We start from the raw sequence: 18,582 nt of genomic DNA on the forward strand, positions 1-18,582 counted from the left end.
AAGCATTTTTCAGAGGAGCGTCCGTATCCTCTAGGCCAGTATGCGAACAGCCCCTCTGCTCACACCCCCTCCGTCAGAGAGAGAGAGAGAGAGAGCAAACGAGCGCGAGCAAACAATCAAAAATCAATACGTGCTGTTTGATCTTTTAAGTATGCGAAGCACCATGCAGGAAGCATATAGCTTGCAAAGCAGCCACATGTAAGCCCAGCAAAGAAGGGAGCACTGTGAAGGTAATCTTTCAGCGTTTTTTGAGGAGTGGCCGTGTCCTCTAGGGGTGCGAACAGCCCCCATGCTCACAATATATTTGAGGACTTTTATTTAATACATAATACGCGCTGTGGTTGGGTAGCTTCTCAGCCATCTGCCAATAGCGTCCCTTGTATGAAATCAACTGGGCAAACCAACTGAGGAAGCATGTACCAGAAATTAAAACACCTATTGTCCGCAGAAATCCGCGAACCAGCAAAAAATCTGCGATATATATTTAAATATGCTTACATATAAAATCCGCAATAGAGTGAAGCCACGAAAGTCGAAGCGCGATATAGCGAGGGATTACTATATTACATTAAACAGGCGTTGAAGATTGGAAGAGAAGTGTCGACCCTTGATAAATCCAGTTTGATCTTGTGATATTACCAAAGGCAGCACTTTCTCAATCCTTCTAGCTATGATTTTTGAGAGTATCTTAACATCATTATTCAGAAGTGAAATTGGTCTATATGATGCACATTGGGATAAGTCCTTATTTTGTTTAGGAAAGACGGTGATTAATGCTTGCCGAAAAGTTTGAGGTAGAATTTGATTGCCTCTAGCTTCTGTAAATGTTGCTAATAAGAGGGGAGCTAGCTGAGTGCAGAATTTCTTATAGTAAAATTCTGCAGGGTACCCATCAGGGCCTGCTGCTTTCCCGCCTTGAAGTGACTTTATAGCATCTAGTAATTCTGATAGCACCAGAGGTCTATGTAGAGCCTCACTTGGAAGCCTGGCATGTTCTTCATCTACTCTAGTAATCTTGTTTTTTAGCTCTGATACTTTCTTGGTTTCTAATTTATTCCTGTGGGAAAGATATGAAATAATCTGTCCTCTTAAGAAGGCCTTTAAAGTTTCCCATAGTATTCCTGCAGAAACCTCTGAAGATGTATTTGTCATTAGGAAAAAACTGATTTGTTTGGATATAAATTCAGTAAAGTTCTCATTTGCTAATAGAAGCGGGTTAAGGCGCCATCTGCAAGGTGAGTGTGTGGGGCATAGTGACTTTAACTCCAAGATCAGAGGTGCATGGTCGGAAATAATAATAGCATCGTACTTGCAAGATTTAATCATAGGCGAGAAATTATTATTTATAAAGAAATAAGCAATTCTTGAGTAGCAATGATGTACTGGTGAGTAGAAAGAATATGTTCTTGAGTTTGGGTTTAGAAACCTCCAGGGGTCTGATAAATTGTGGTCAGTTACAAACTGTGTAATTGTCTTTGCAGTGTTAGATGTCATGCCCCCTGTGACAGAAGTCCTATCTAAGAGTGGATTTAAAACACAATTAAAGTCCCCAGCCATTATAATTTTATGAGTGTTCACATTTGTATGGATTCAAATACATTTTGCATGAATTCCTTATCATTGACATTCGGTGCATAAACATTTATCAAAATCATTTTACAGTTAAAGATGTTGCCCATGACCATCACATATCTCCCTTCAGGATCAGATACTACATCTGATGCTGCAAATGAGACTGTTCTATGTATAAGGATACCCAGACCTCTACTTTTGTTTGTAAAGCTAGAATGGAACATTTGGCTAGTCCAGTCCTTTTGTAGCTGGAACTGATCCTTGCTTAGTAAGTGGGTCTCCTGTAAAAATTCTATTTTAGTGTTTAAACCTGTTAGGTGAGAGAATACTTTCTTTCTCTTTAATTTGTGATTTAGGCCTTTAACATTCCAGCTCACAAAGTCAACTGTCCCATCATGGAGACATTGATTCTGAATTTTTGATGTAATTTTATAGTCTTAACTGGAAGTGAGACCGCTTTAACCTTAATTTCCTATTTCCCCACGGGTAATTGCCATGCAGCCTATTGTTACGTTGGTAGTTCTAATTATAAGGAATAAAGGATAGATTAGATATAGCCTGCTCTCTCTCTCCCCCCCTTATCCCCCCACCCCCCCATTTTGCCTCACCACATGAGGCTGGACCCCACTTCACAAAGTCCCAGTCCTCTGACATACCTAGAGACAGAGCACGTCCAAAGCAAGACAAGCCCCCACGCAGCGGCGTTTGAGGATTAGAAAGTAGAGATATCTATTGCCAATATAGTGTAAATACTATATGCCTAAAATATAATCATTAACATACTATAAGCATAAGATATAATATCTTCAGCAATCTTAAAGTATTAAGATAATAAACCCAGGGAATGGTGTTAGAAAGTGGTCCAGGATATGCATAGTAAATCCTAATGCAATAATAATAACAATAACAATAAACCAAGGGTATGATGTTAAACAGACCCCTTTAGCGTAGTAAAAAGAAAAAAAAAATTCTTCAAAAATTTTAAGGAACAATAAAAACTCTTTATTATACATGTTTAATTATTCCATCCATCCATCTTGGGTCGCGCAAGTCCTAAGGCATAAAATGCGAGGCAGGAACAATCCTTGGACGTGGCGCCAACTCATCACTACTGCGTCACCATCAAGCCCCCACATGTTTAAATTATTAACAGTATACATTATTTAAATGAAGTTAATTTTTTCTGTAAAAGGAAATATATATACTTTAATGCATTTCATCATAAAAATGATATAAAGTATACATTCTAGTATTCTAACAAGCACAGCTCCAAAAGCGTAGCTAAAAAAACTTAAAAGCCAGTCATCATCATCTGGAAATATGCGCAATCTTCTATTAAATTGAATTGAATTCCTTTATAGTCATTGTATGGTACAATGAAATTCAATATGCAAATCCCCCATAAACGTATTTTCCTATAAAATGATAAAATAACAATAATAATAAGATGAAAGAAAACAATGAAACAATACGATATGAAAGCATACGTACAATATACGTGTACATATAATGTAGATAGTGGCTCAGGTTGTGCAATATTGCAGTTGTAGTGCAAGTTTACAGTGAGGTAATTATAATTATAAGTAAAAACAGTTCTGCTGGGAGCACTTGATGGACTGATTGAGTGTGTTTACAGCTCTTGGGATGAAACTGTTTCTGATCCTGGAGGTCTGGGCAGGAAAAGTTCTGAAGAATTTTCTGGATGGAAAAGGTTCAGATGTGACATGGCTGAGTGGAATCCATGCAGATGCTGGCGGCTTTCCTGAGGTAGCACGTACTATAAATGTCCTCAAGGGCTTTCAGATCAGCTGCTGTGCAGCTAAGATACCACACATACTCTGCATGGTGCACCGACAGTAACATCGCTAAAGCAGCTATGGTATTTGGAATAGTTTGCCCATTCCGTGCACCATTATATTGTTACAGAATAATTACAATCAATTGCCTTGAATTTGTAAACAATATGCAATTAATTTCAATATATTCGATAAATCCCACATCATTGATGCAAATCTAAAAAAGGGAGACCACACAGAAACAGTAACACTGCTTTTGATGCTGGGTGCCACCAGTTTGCAAAGCTGAGCAGAAAAGTGTGTATGCAAGGTGAGAGGCTACTGTGAAAATGTGCATTGCTTTACGCCAAGTTTAGTTTTTATATATCTTGAAGTGAGCTTGGAAAAGGGTGTACGCAACATTTTTGTGCGTATTCACCGTTTATACATGAGGCCCCAGAAGAGGAATGATCTATATGAGCTTTGTTTAGCCTTACTAAAAGGCTTATGACAGTGGACAATAGGAAAAGGTTGCAGGAATGGATCATTTAAATTTAGTTAGTGCTCAATTGTAAGAAATTAGCAGACAACCATGTGATAATGTTTACTGAGGCATGGTAATAGCCTTATCCATTACTATTAGGCATCCTAGAATTATCAAGGGCATCTTCAGTATGTAAGCTAAACATGACATTGTGCTAGCAAGTCAACTAACACATGACTACACATAGAATTTTGAACAGAATCAGACCAATACTTGAAATTTAAGGCCCAACAACAGAGAAAAGCTATAGAGAGATCGATTCACCAAGAAAAAAAAATAAACACAAATCCAAGATTAACACAACATACAGTCAAAATACTGAACACAGGATAGGGCGGGTCTTGTTTAACTCATAGTGCTGTTTATTTATATATTATATATATACATATATATATTTATTTTTGAACAGGTCCCACTCTCCAACCCAACTGTTGTTTGTATTTTTCACTTCCACTCAAATAGAGCTTGTACGAGAGTTGTACGACAGTCCTATCACAGGAGTTTCAGTGGTGCTTATAAGTGATTATGGCTTGTATAAAGTTAAAGGTACTCCAAATTCATAAGAGATAAACATATACTGTAGCAATCCAGTGAAATTCAAAATCAGCATCTTTATACATATGAAGCGCTACTTGTGTCAACAACTCCAGCACCTTGACTTCAACGCCTACATCTATGGGGTAGTTCTTGGTAGGCATTGCTGGTCATTGGATAAATTAAGGAAGTTAATTCTAAGTATAAATTAAAAAAAATCTCTGCGAAAGCAATAAAAATTCTCAATTCTCAAAATTGTAATCCAGTTAAGACTGAACTAGAGGTTAAGCAAATAGCTCAAATTTCAATGTAGATTCGAGGAGCACAGGCTGATGTGAGTATACCTATAATTTCAGACTTGCTGCATTTGAATGAAAGATTTATTTGAAACTTGTGTGTCTACTGCAGGAAATGCTAGGTTTAACAGACAAAAAATATAAAAAAAAACAGTATCAATAAATATGAACAAAAATCTTGCCATCAAAATAAATTATACTAATAATGAAAATGACTATTTATAAGAAAAAAGCAAGATCAGAAGCAATATAATACAATTACACATGGAGTCAAGTATGACCAAAGAAATACCAAAATCCATCCAAAGTGATTCAATCCTTTTATGTTGGCAAGGATGAAAATGTGGAGTGGCAGCCATATACATAAGAGAATTAAATATGAGTCTGGTTCAAATAAAAAGTGAGAATTGTTTTACTGAGAATAATTTGGTATCAATAGAAAACTTCAAGGACAGAGAGTTAATATTCTTATATTCTTCATATATTCTAAGCATAAATCACAAAATAAGTAGAACATGTTTTTAAATCAGTAGCCTGAAAAAACAGTCAAAAAAGTAAAAGTAGTCTTGCTATGACATTCTGTAAAAATAATAAGATATGAAATATGTAATAAATTGGTGACTGTAAAATTTAGTATCAGGAACATCCAGCACTGTTAAGCATCATAAAATACCAAGAAAACCAGCTGTAAAACAATAGCTCTAGTTTATTGGTAATGGAGTAGGATCACCTCAATGGATAAAGGATAAGAAAAAATTCTAAGCATTGAGTATGATATCTTTTCTCTGAAAAATGTACTTTTGTGTGAGCGGTTTCTATTGAATTGTGTTTTGTCAAAACTAATTTAAATTAGTTTAAAATAAAATAAATAAATAAAAGAAACATTTCTTAATGTGAAGTTCTGTAATATATACAAAAAATGGTAACTTTTAAAAGGATTAAGGATTAAGTTAAAAGGATAATTAGAAATGGCAGAGGGGGGGGAATGCTGCTAATAATCTAGACAGGACTGCTGCTCTTTGTGAGCTGGATTAAAGATCTCAATCATGATATAAACAGAAAAATTATTTTCTCCCCTAATAAGTCTAAATTCCAAGATAGCATTTTTACAGAAGACTCACTGAATAAGCAAGGACACAGTTCAGTTGCAAAATGATTGAATTGGCCAAATTTATACAAAGAAAACTAGAGGTGTGGGAATCTTAATCCACCAAATAATCTCATTTGTAGTACCAGACGTAGTAACTGATCCTGAAGGGTGATATGTCGTGGTGATGGGTAATTTATTTCAATCTAAAGTAATTCTGATAAATAACTATGCAACTATTGTGGATGATAGAAATTTCATTCAAAATGTAATTGTTTCTATTCCTAATGTGAACTGTCATAAATTTATAATGGCCGGAGACTTTAATTTTGTTTTAAATTCAGACAAGGATTGGTCTTCAACTACAGAGACGATAACATCTGACACTGCAAAAATAACCACACAGTGTGTAATGGATTATAACTTATCAGACCCATGGAGATTTTTAAATCCAAATTCAAGAGCATATTCCTGCTTCTCACCAGTACATCACAGTTACTAAATAACTGCTTATTTTTATATTGATAATGATTTATTGCCCATTATCAAATCTTGAAAGTACAATGCTATTGTTATCTCTGTCCATGCCCCACTGATCATGGAACTTAAATCACTCTGCCCTACACACTCATCTCATAGTTGGTACCTTAACCCTCTGTCATTAGCTGATGACAACTGTACAGAATTCATCTCCAAGCAAATTGATTATTTTTAAGAGACAAATTGATCCTCAGAGGTCTCTTCAGAAATATTATGGGAAATTCTAAGGCTTTTTTAAGAAGAGAGATTATTTCAAATCTCTTCCACAAAAATAAATTGGAAATCAAGAAGGCATCAGAGCTAATCAATGAAATTAACAGAATAGGTCAAGAATATGCCAGGTCTCCAAATGAGGCACTTTACAGAAAAAGACAGGTTTTGCCATTAGAATTTAACCTCTTGACAAAAAAAAGAAAACGGAACAGCTCGTCTTTGAATGGAGGCATCAATACTATGAACACAAAGAGAAGGTTAATAAGATCTTAGCTAAACAAATCCACAAACAGTAAGTTCACAACGCAATAACATATTACCAACACAGATGAAGGTAAAATCACTGACCATAAAAAATACAGCCTACACATTTAAAAGAGTACTATATGTCCTTATATTCTACCCAGTTTAAAGATAATAAGACACAATCTAATGAGTCTTTTGATGCATTACAAAAACCACAGCTAGATACTCTTAGCGCAGAGGAACTGGATAAACCTCAAACACTCTCAGAATTACTAGACGCTATAAACCTCACTCCAGTGTGGGAAAGCAGCAGGCCCTAATGTTTACCCAGTGGAATTTTATAAAAAATCTCAAATAAGTTAACTCTACTAATATTAGCAATGTTTATTGAAGCTAGAGACAAAAAAATTCTACCTTAAACTTTTCGCCAAACATTAAGAAAAATAAGGACGTATTACAATGTGCATCATATTCAGTTCCGAATAATGTGTTAAGATACTCTCCAAAGTTTTAACTAGAAAGATCGAGAAAGTGCTTCCCTCTGTAATAACACAAGATAAAACTGGATTTATTAAAAGCAAACAGCTTCTAACCTTCTATGTTTGTTAAATACTACCCATAAAATCTAACACACCAGATACACACTTTGGATACAGAAAAAGCATTTGACATGGTTGAATGGGACTACCTATTCACCACATTGCACAAATTACTCGATACCAGTCCAGAGCCTCTGTTTGTATTAGCAAAACTATTTAAAAGTACTACAAACTAGAACATGGTACTCAATAAGGATGCTCCCTTTTACCAGTGCTCTTTACAATCGCCATTGAGTCATTGGCTGTTCACATTTTAAATGTATCAAGAGATAAAGGGGATTACCGGAGTAGAACTTGAACAGATCATAATATGCAGATGATATAGTACTGTATATATCAGATCCACATACTTCCGTACTAGCAGTCCTCAATACACTAGCAGAATTTCAAAACATATCTGGTCTTAAAATTAATTTGAATAAAAGTGTACTTTTTCCAGTGAACTCTCTAGCACACAACATTAGACTGGACACCTTCCCATTTTTTTTTAGCAGATCAGTTCAAATACAGGGTAAACATAACAAGTAAATATATTTTTCAACAAAATTTTGCTATCTGCATGGAAAAAAAATGAAACAAGATATAAGCAGATGGTCTACCATCCATCTCGCATTAACATGGAGAATTAATAACATCAAGATGAACACTCTTCCTAAGCTTTCTATTTCAGAGTATCCCAATATGCATTAACAAATTGTTCTTTAAGAAATTAGATTCAATTATAACCTCATTTATTTGGAATTCAAAATACCCAAGCATACACAGGTTGACTTTACAATGACCTAAAGCAAAAGGGGCATGGCACGACCTAACTTTCAATTTCATTACTGGGCGGCAAATAAAGACCTGGACAGCGACACAAATTAATAAATATACACAAGTCTGGTCTACAGTAGAAATACAATCTTGCTGTACTTCTTTATATGACCTGCTTTGTGCCCCAAAACAATTAATCCTCAATATACTGATAATTCAACTGTCCATCAATCACTCAGAATATGTAACCAATGTAGAAAGCACTTTAAGAGTGAGAAGAAATTATATGTTACACCTGTACATGATAATCAGCTTTTTCTACCCTCTCAAACCTACACAGTATTTAATGCTTGAAAAACATCCAGTATTAAAACACATACAGATTTGTATACAGATAATGTTTTTGCATCTTATGAACAATTATGCTTCAAATTTTTCCACTACATTCAAATTAGAAACTTTGCTAAAAGGACTTGTCAGCTTTCCTTATGTATCACCCATTTCTACAATAATGTTCTACATACAAGAACGAAACATATGCTGTGAAGTTGACTATGCAAAGTATTCCTGGTGAAAAACATTTGGAAGTCTAGCATACTCAATGCATTGCATATTGTACAAAAGTAATTATAAATGCCACTTTATGAGGATTACAGGTCATGAAAAGTTGGGCTTTTCTTAAATAACATACATAAAGCTAGATTTGGAATAACACAAAGTACTGATATCCTTATTAAGGGGGACCGAAAAGTGCTATTCAGTCCAAACAATCATCAAGTACTTGAATAAACTCGTACACTATCTTGGGTTAATCTAAGTTAGTAGAAAAAGCTAAAGCAGTTTAGGATTCATACACTATCAGTCAAAAAGAAGTTTTAGAATACCTCAGTTTTTCCAGTTATCTTCAGATTTCTGATACCTCCTTTTTTTAGTTTTTGCTAACCTAAACTTTAAATTTAAACTGTTTAAAACATTTTCAGCATTTTGGGTCATTCACTGCTTTTCGACTAATTAAATTTGAAAAAAAGCTGAAAAAACTGAGGTGTTCTAAAACTTTTGACTGGTAGTGTAAAAAATAAAATATTATAGAAATATTTAAAACTGCAAAATGAACATTCAAGATTGATTCAATGCCTTAATTTAAAATATGTTTTTCAACAAGGACATGTGATCAAATATGTAACTAATGATTTATAACACAACATTCTCAAATCTGTTTAATCAAAATCAGTGTTGCTGTGCCAGACCTTAAGCCTGTCCTTTCAAGCGATACAGCAGGGAAGAGCACTGGAAAAGATGCCAGTCAATCAGAAAGCACACTCACATGCACTCATTCAAGCTCACACTGGTCTAATCTGGAGTTACCAATTCATCTAACATGCAGGAACAGAGGAAACTGGAGCATCCAGAAGAAAACCTTTGTAGACATGGGGACAAACAAAATCTGCACAGACAATGACCAGACACAGTACTTTAAACTTGGACGCTGCACTAACTGCTACTCCACCGTGCTGCCCACTGATCTATTATGTTGGCCTGAACTTCTTATTCTCACTGATAGTTCTAGTGTGTAAATATCTTTAACATGTTAATATCTTTAATATCTTAACTCTTTCACTAAAAAGTGTGCTCCCAGACCAGTGAATGTTGTACCTCAGTAGGAGCTACAGCTCAGTAGGAGAAAAACAATAATCATATGGGATATTTAAAATACATTCTTTAAATCAAATTTAGTGAATATTGGTTAAGTGGGAGATAACTAAAAGCTAATCTGATGTCAGTTATGTTAAAAAAAAAAAAAAATGGATAACTCACCCTGATAAAACATCACAGTTTCTATTTTTAAGGGAAATTCCTTAAATGTAATACAAAACAGACAGATATTGGGAGCTTTTGTGGGGTGTACAATTTAAAGAAGCTGAGCCTTGGTCTCTCAAAATTAACTCATAAACTGCAAGATCACATGATATCCAATAAAGGAATATTACATTATAGTTACAAGAATTAAAGAACAAGCGTGCAGCTGTTAAGGCCAAAAGACCAAGCCAAATCTTTTAAGAGAAAAACTAATAGAAATACTTAATCTTGTTTAAATCTCAGGAGCATAGGTGATCAATGCCACAAAAAATGTATCACAAGCTGTTCAGTTTTCCTTTCTAAACCAAATGTACACACAATTGCTACAGTGATTTTTTTCTCCCATGTTATTATACTATACATGTTATTTTACAGTACCAGTGCCATGCTGGTAAGTACATGCAACATTACATACCACAATTTATGAATATGTTATGCAAGAAACTACTGTATGCATATTACATAAATGTAGCATAAAATATGTACCTCACTGATGAATTTTTCCATAAAGTCAATTTTGCTTATACTTCGAAAATTTTGTTCAAACATGTCAATCTGAAATTTAAAAGAAAACGTTCAACAATATAAGCTCGTCAACATTTCTATTTGCACAACATACTTAAAACACTTCAAAGACTCCAGTAAACAAAAGTATGGAAGCCCACCTGGAATTGCCTGCTCATAGAGAACAGAAGCAAAGAAAAGTTTTATTCTTCCTAGCTATTAATTTTTGCAATTTAAAACTAGCTATCACAGACCACAAGGCTTGTCACTGAGTTATTGAATCTTAGAATATTTGCTGATATTCCCCTACTGTACCTTCCTTTCAGAATATTAAAAAAATATAATGGCACCCTTGAACTCTGAACTAATATAAAACTTGTTCTCCAAATAAAATCATTAATATCATTTGTGTCGCTTGTTATTAACGACTTATTTAATTATTTTTTCCGTGCACTCATTTACCAAGTACAGGGAGATTCACTTGAAAGAGGCCCCGGATATTCTGTAATAACTGTCGTTAAGACGAAGCAACTGAATGAAACAGCATGCAATGTGCTCGCATGAAGCTTCGAACAAGCTGGGATGACCCTGCATCAGAGTGATGAGGTAGGCGCCAGACAGCCATCGCGACGTTTAACCTCCATTTGCAACTTCTGTGAGCCTACTGCCCATACCCTTTCACTCAGCCACTCAACTTCTCATCAGGATGGTGGTGTACAGTACGAAGCAGCACATCTTTATGGTGTGAACATATTGGGTCACTAATTCGTTTAAGTGATGTCAGAATCAACTGGATGATCGTGAGTTAACGGAAGGTTACTTCCAGCAAGATGGAGCAACGCGTCACACATCGGCAAGGAGTATGGAAGAAATTGAGTCCTTCCTCAGCAACAGGGTAATTTCAAAGGGGCTTTGCCCTCCAGTTGCTGGACCTTCTTCCTTTGAGGTATGCTCAAAGGAAAAGTCTATCAGAACAAGCCTCGCACAGTGGAAGATTTGAAGGAAAACATCCAATGTGAAATTGCTGCTATTTCCCCCCCCCAGGACGCTTGCCAATATATTCTGGAACATGTTCAAACAATTGTCTAAAACATGTTCTCTTGTAAAATTCTAATTGCAATGTTATGTTGCCACTCACTGACTGACTGATGGAGTTCTCACAACCCCAGACATTTACATGTAAGAAGTTCTAACTTACAAATTATTTCAGATGAAGCACCAAGCAACAATATAATACAAAAAGCATTAAAACGTAACTTACATGTGCATCAAATCCATTCTGCCTCAGCAACGTGACAAAACGGATTATCTCATGGACATGATTGTCACTGTCTGTTTCATATGTTACAAATACTTTCCCTGTAAAACAAAACACTAATGTTAGTGCATTAGCAGAACTTCAGTGGGCAGAATAAATATTAAAAAATCAGGCTCACTCATACTCACTCTGTTCCAGTGATATTGGCATGACTAACTGCTTTCCATTTCTTTGGGGGTCATGTGTTGGAATTTGTGTTCTAACAGAAAAAAAAGCAAAAGAAAAAAACACACTGGTTGATGTCCAGTGAAACAGATTTAACAAGTAGGAAACATGGAAGGAAACTATTGGCAAAACAAAACCCCTCCCATTCTTAATCCAAAATTAACAGACACTACATACAAGGCATGGCACTATAGGCATTCCTGCAAATAACACAAGATGTGCATTAAATAACGTTTAAAATGTATGGTAAAGACAAAACCCTGATATGGGTAATTAAAAATAAAAATTAGGAAAAAAAATCCTCTCTTATTGAAGGGGTTTTAAAATTCATAAACTGCAACTAGCCAGTAATGTATTAGAATGGTATAGAAGGTTTGGTGATACTGACTGGGGTCAAGAAACCTATTTCAAAATAACACAAACATGAGAATGAATTTCCTGTCTAGGTTTCTTATACACCTGGTTACTGAACTCTCTATTATAAAAAAAAAAAAATTCTGCAGAAAAACAGTAGGGTGTTGAAACGTGATCGTCACGTTAAAATCACGGAAGACACTTAAAAGACCCGCGAGACTAAAGAGATACATACAAGAGATACTTAAACATGAGACTTTGTGCCAAGACATTGACCCAGAACTGTCCCATGAGGACGTAGAACATGAGATTCTTGTAAGACACGTCCTACTTACAACCAAATAAGAGCACGGGCAGCAACACAGTCATGTTTTGGCTTTGAGCACACACAGATCCAGGGCTCTCAGCACATATAAAGTGTATAAGGACAATACGTTATAGATGAAACGTAGACGACTAAGCGAAGAAGAAAGCAGCGCGGAGAAAAGAGACTCAAAAGCATTGGAAAGACAAAAAAGAAAAAGAATAATCTAGGTGCAAATTCAGAAAATATGTAAAGTAATTATCAGCCTAGAACAAGTGGAATTGAAAAAAAAAGAGCACGTCCAATCCGGACGTTGGCGCTATACACAAGCAGAGCAGGTTAGAGATTATGAACGCAATGGAATTCGAAAGGCTCAAAAAAAAAAAAAAAAAAAAAAAAAAAGGTGCGATACACGTGGAGAAAGTTAAAGAATATGAAAGTAGGAAAATTAGAAAGTATAAAAAAAAAAGAAAGTAAAGATCGCAGTAAATTATTACTCGATAAAGGGAAAATAATCACCACGGATCAGGTGTCATTGAAACAAAACCAGGATAAAGCGAGGTCAGAAATAAAAGATACATGCAGAGCAGGTTAGAGATAATGAAAACTGGAATTCAAAAGACTCAAAAAAAACATAGGTGCGAAACACATGCAGAGCAAGATACAGAATATGAAAGCAGGAAAAAAAAAAATTGTCAAGAAAAGAAAGTAAACATCGTATTAGCGCAAAAAAAGAGAAATTACTACTCAGAGAAATAATGAAAAGGCTAATAGAGATTGAATATATAGACATAGGTGATATGTCAGAAGTATGTAAATATTGTAAGGCTTTGAAGTTTAAGTCAAGAGAATTTCAAAAATGGAGTTTACCTCACATGCATTTATTGTTTACTTTGCAAAAAAAAAAAAAAAAAAAAAAGAATATTAACTGCTGATGATGTGGATCCTTTTGTCTGTGCTGAAATTCCAAACAGAGAAACCTATCCTGAATTATGGGTACAAAGTCATTAAACACGTCTCACTGACCTCATTAAAGAAATTCAGCACATTTGGACTCGAAAGATTCCAAATATTGTTTTGACAGAAGTTCAGAAATAAAAGTGAAACTAATAAAATAGCAACAATTCAAAGAAAAAAAAAAAAATCTTTAAAGTGTGTATCTGGAAAACCAAAACATGGAGGTTGGCAAGCTAAGCAAGCAGGGGGTAAAGCCCCCTAGTATTAAAAAAAAAAAAAAAAAAAAAACCCTACAAATAAAAAATAATTACATTTAGGGATTTATTTAACCCTGCGGTGGGTTGGCACCCTGCCCAGGATTGGTTCCTGCCTTGTGCCCTGTGTTGGCTGGGATTGGCTCCAGCAGACCCCCGTGACCCTGTGTTCGGATTCAGTGGGTTGGAAAATGGATGGATGGATTTATTTAACCTCTGTACTGCTTGTATGTCTAAATCACAGCAGGCAAATTTAAGTTCACTAATAGAATGAGGAGGTGAGAATATTTCCTGTGGTACTAAACAAGTTCTGATACTTTTCTAAAAGCAAGTTACTGTTCATTGAACCTGGCCCAGTGAACATATATAAAATAGAGCACTTTTCTAGTAATTGCTTTTTTCTCACTGGCCACTCCCATGAGAGACAGGTCCTTGCCTCATGCCCAAAACAATGTCAAGTATATTAACTTATTGGTGGACTGAAGTTATAAAGGGAAATTATGAACATAAGATAATTTTTCATACAATAGAGCATGGAATTTTAACAAGGCAACCTTTCTTACCCTGCCAAAAGCACAATTTCTGGTAAACTCTTCTTTAAAAACCTACAGTTGATGTGAGGATTGATCACTGTGTAGTAGTCCATGCATTGGAACCTTTGTCAATCACCATTATAAAAAACCCAACCATTGTTACCCATTAAAATTATAGCCAACTGGTGTTTTAAATAGACAAAGGAAAACTGTAACTACTGTATTTATTTCTACTGAGTAGATCTTACAAAGTAAAGAGATATGTCTTGTGCTGCATTCATACAGCACCAAAAGAGAGTGAAACTCTCCCCCAACCCGCAGAAAGCTACACACATCATACCTTTGTGTGGAGCCCACCCCTGGCTTGCAGCATGCTGGATCTGTTGCAAAGAAGATATAACCGTAAGAAAAATGTTAAAAAAAAAATTCATGAGTAAGATGACTAAATTTAGTATATTGTAACAACTGGACTCAACATTCATGTAATAGGCAAAAATAAAATGGGCTGAAGGCCCGAGCAGTGCTCCTTTCAACCGTATTGCTAAGAAAATGGCTGCATGTATCTATATTTTTCTGAGCAGAGAATCATTCTAAACCAGCTACCAAATGACCATAGTGCACAGTAATATCTGCTTTTTACCTTCATTATTCCCTTTATACTTTTGAAAACATATCCATATATACTTCTCTGTTGCTTTTAGCTTGTTCAGAAATGTATATGATTATTTTCTCTGGACTCCCATGTGCTGCTATGCCTTCCTGTTAATACAGAGTTTAAAACTTTTCCGTTTTTTTTTTGATACAGCCTTATGTATATAAATCGGCAAAACTTGGGAGGGAGGACACTGGCCTTAAACCATTGTTCAGCCTCCCACAGGGTGTTCCGAGGGAACCATAGAAAAACTACAATATAATGTCAAAGCTTAGGGGTTGTCTAAACTTGAATAGTCACAACACACACAACAACAAGCGGTACGAGAGCATGCAATAGTTGTATGAATAGCTACAAAAAATATAGATACAGCATTCATATATGTATATGAATGACAGAGAGAGAGAGAGAGGGAAAGAGAGGGAGGGAGGGAGAGAGAGAGGGTGAGAAAGAGAGTATGTAATGACAAAGCTTAAAATATTTGATATTAACCATATCACAGTATGCCATGTTAAAAAGCAAGTCTGATCCTTTAACAATCTCTTTAAAAAGAGAGGAGGGAGAAACTTTGCAGACACTTGTTAAACCACATATAAACTTTACCTGTTGTTCAGTAGAGATACAGGCAACTCAATTTGGTAACTGCATGATGTTAACATTGCTTCACTGTCAAATGACCTTTCAAAACCCTAAATGATCTGTCAATGACAGTATGCTGCTTAGGTATGTAGGCCTAATGAATGTCTCTATCAGTGAATCAAAGAATGGCTTTATTTTCAAAATGGGTTTCTCCCTACTGTACAAAGTAACAAGTAACGATATGCAAACACCTGCCAAGTAAATGGACATGTTTTTCACTAGTGATGTGCTGTCCATAAGGCTTTTTAAATTATGTTTTTTTTTTTTACCAGCCTTCTTAATTATATAAACTTAGTGCAAAGAAAGTCAGCAGCTAATCACAACTGACATCAGTCCATGTTTGCGGCTTGTATTTAGCTTTCTGTTTGTGATGTAACTGGAATCTACTGTATAATGGAGTCAATGGCCCTTTGTGAAGAAATGTCAGTAATGTGGCAAATTCTTTTTTTCTTCACATGCTTCAAGATATAACTGTTTGCAGCAGCAGGACAGGCAAAATACAGACTCAGTGTCAAGATCCAAAAGCAAACAAAAAACAGTTTGGTTCAGTAATTAGCATTATCCATCATCTACCCTCAAGAGATTATGGTTAGAAGGTAGATGAGAGTTCCACTGTTTCAGTCAGACTGACTTTTAGATAGATAGAGATAGATAGATACTTTATTAATCCCAAGGGGAAATTCACATACTTCAGCAGCAGCATACTGATAAAAACAATATTAAATTAAAGAGTGATAAAAATGCAGGTATAAGACAGTAACTTTGTATAATGTTAACGTTTATCCCCCCCGGGTGGACCTGAACAGTCGCATAGTGTGGGGGAGGAACGATCTCCTCAGTCTGGCAGTGGAGCAAGACAGTGACAGCAGTCTGTCGCTGAAGCTGGTCCTCTGTCTGAAGATGATACTGTTCTGTGGATGCAGTGGATTCTCCATGATTGACAAGAGCCTGCTCAGTGCCCGTCGCTCTGCCACGGATGTCAAACTGTCCAGCTCCGTGCCTACGATAGAGCCTGCCTTCCTCACCAGTTTGTCCAGGTGCGAGGTGTCTCTCTTCTTTATGCTGCCTCCCCAGCACACCACCGCGTAGAAGAGGGCGCTCACCACAACCGTCTGATAGAACATCTGCAGCATCTTATTGCAGATGTTGAAGGACGCCAGCCTTCTAAGGAAGTATAGTTGGTTCTGTCCTCTCTTGCACAGAGCATCAGTATTGGCAGTCCAGTCCAATTTATCATCCAGCTGCACTCCCAGGTATTTATAGGTCTGCACCCTGTGCACACAGTCACCTCTGATGATCACGGGGTCCATGAGAGGCCTGGACCTCCTAAAATCCACCACCAGCTCCTTGGTTTTGATGGTGTTCAGTTGTAGGTGGTTTGAGTCACACCATTTAACAAAGTCCTTGATTAGGTTGCTATACTCCTCCTCCTGCCAACTCCTGATGCAGCCCATGATAGCAGTGTTGTCAGCGAACATTTGCACGTGGCAGGACTCCAGTTGTATTGGAAGTCTGATGTATATAGGCTGAACAGGACAGGAGAAAGTACAGTCCCCTGCGGCGCTCCTGTGCAGCTGACCACAATGTCAGACCTGCAGTTCCCGAGACGCACATAGTGAGGTCTGTCTGTAAGATAGTCCACGATCCACGCCACCTGGTATGAATCTACTCCCATCTCTGTCAGCTTGTCCCTAAGGAGCAGAGGTTGGATGGTGTTGAAGGCGCTAGAGAAGTCCAGAAACATAATTCTTACTGCACCACTGCTTCTGTCCAAGTAGAACAGGGATAGGTGTAGCATATAGATGATGGCATACTCCGCTCCCACCTTCTCCTGGTATGTGAACTGCAGAGGGTTGAGGGCGTGGCGGACCTGAGGCCTCAGGTGGTGAAGCAGCAGCCACTTCATGGTCTTCATCACATGTGACGTCAGAGCAACAGGCCGGAAGTTATTCAGCTCAATAGGACATGTTACCTTTGGGACTGGGGTGATGCAAGATGTTTTCTAAAGCCTCGGGACTCTCCCCCTGTTCCAGGCTCAGGCTGAAGATGCGCTGTAGAGGACTCCCCAGCTCCAGCGCACAGGCCTTCAGCAGTCGGGCCAATACTCCATCTGGACCCACTGCTTTGCTGGCACGAAGCTCTCTGCTTACCTGGGCTGCTGTAATTGTGGGTGGGGGGAAACTCTCTCCTATGCTGGAATCAGCAGAAGGATGGGTGTGTTCATTTGTACATGCTATATGTGAGGATGCATATCTATTCAATATATTGCATTGCAAACTAGATAGAATTCCTCCACCATCCAGTATTGGCACAAGTAAAAAACTGAAGAGAAACACAATCAAAAACCTGAGAAAGGACCATCTAAAGGGTGACAGATATAAAAGATTGACATATGTATGTCTGTGTCTAACTGGTTCTACCAACATCTCGTTTTATAGGAATTATGATGTTATCATAGATTTAATCTGAAACCTGCATTTAATATTACTAGGACTGTTTTCTGACACATAAAATCATATCCAGATTTCATAATTTCCGGATAAACACTACTACTAGACATTCACCTACACCTTTGTTACACTCTGACCAGTCTACTCTAATACTGTTGTGACTGTTTGCTGTAATACCTGTAGTTATTGTTAGTTAAATACTGAATATATTACAGGATTCTCCTATTCATTTTAAGTCCCATCATGGTTTAGCACTATCTAATCTTGGTAGTTTAATCATCCATTCATATCCTTTTTCATAAGAAGACAGACCACTCGGTATTATCGTCCCTATTCTAGAATTACATCGCATTTTAGAATGCACACCTTTTAGTATACATGCATACAGTATACTACACCAGAACCAGTAAAGGCATACTATAACTAAACAAAA

At 36.6% G+C, this 18,582-nt stretch overlaps 2 protein-coding genes across 2 annotated transcripts in view; one reads left to right on the forward strand and one right to left on the reverse strand.

Moving 5' to 3' along the window:
- Positions 1-18,582, forward strand: part of arl13b (ADP-ribosylation factor-like 13b) — a 326,110-nt gene that overhangs the window by 144,891 nt on the left and 162,637 nt on the right. The gene's annotated exons all lie outside the window — the stretch shown is intronic.
- Positions 1-18,582, reverse strand: part of LOC114650310 (E3 ubiquitin ligase TRAF3IP2-like) — a 99,024-nt gene that overhangs the window by 15,406 nt on the left and 65,036 nt on the right. Inside the window, exons 4-7 of the mRNA XM_028799862.2 lie at positions 14,749-14,788; positions 11,970-12,040; positions 11,785-11,882; positions 10,506-10,574 (exon numbers count right to left, since the gene is read on the reverse strand). Of these exons, the coding sequence (XP_028655695.1) occupies positions 10,506-10,574; positions 11,785-11,882; positions 11,970-12,040; positions 14,749-14,788 (278 nt within the window). The remainder of the gene's footprint in view (positions 1-10,505; positions 10,575-11,784; positions 11,883-11,969; positions 12,041-14,748; positions 14,789-18,582) is intronic.

This window comes from Erpetoichthys calabaricus, chromosome 4 (assembly GCF_900747795.2).
Source record: "Erpetoichthys calabaricus chromosome 4, fErpCal1.3, whole genome shotgun sequence".
Classification (NCBI taxonomy): Eukaryota; Metazoa; Chordata; class Cladistia; order Polypteriformes; family Polypteridae; genus Erpetoichthys; species Erpetoichthys calabaricus.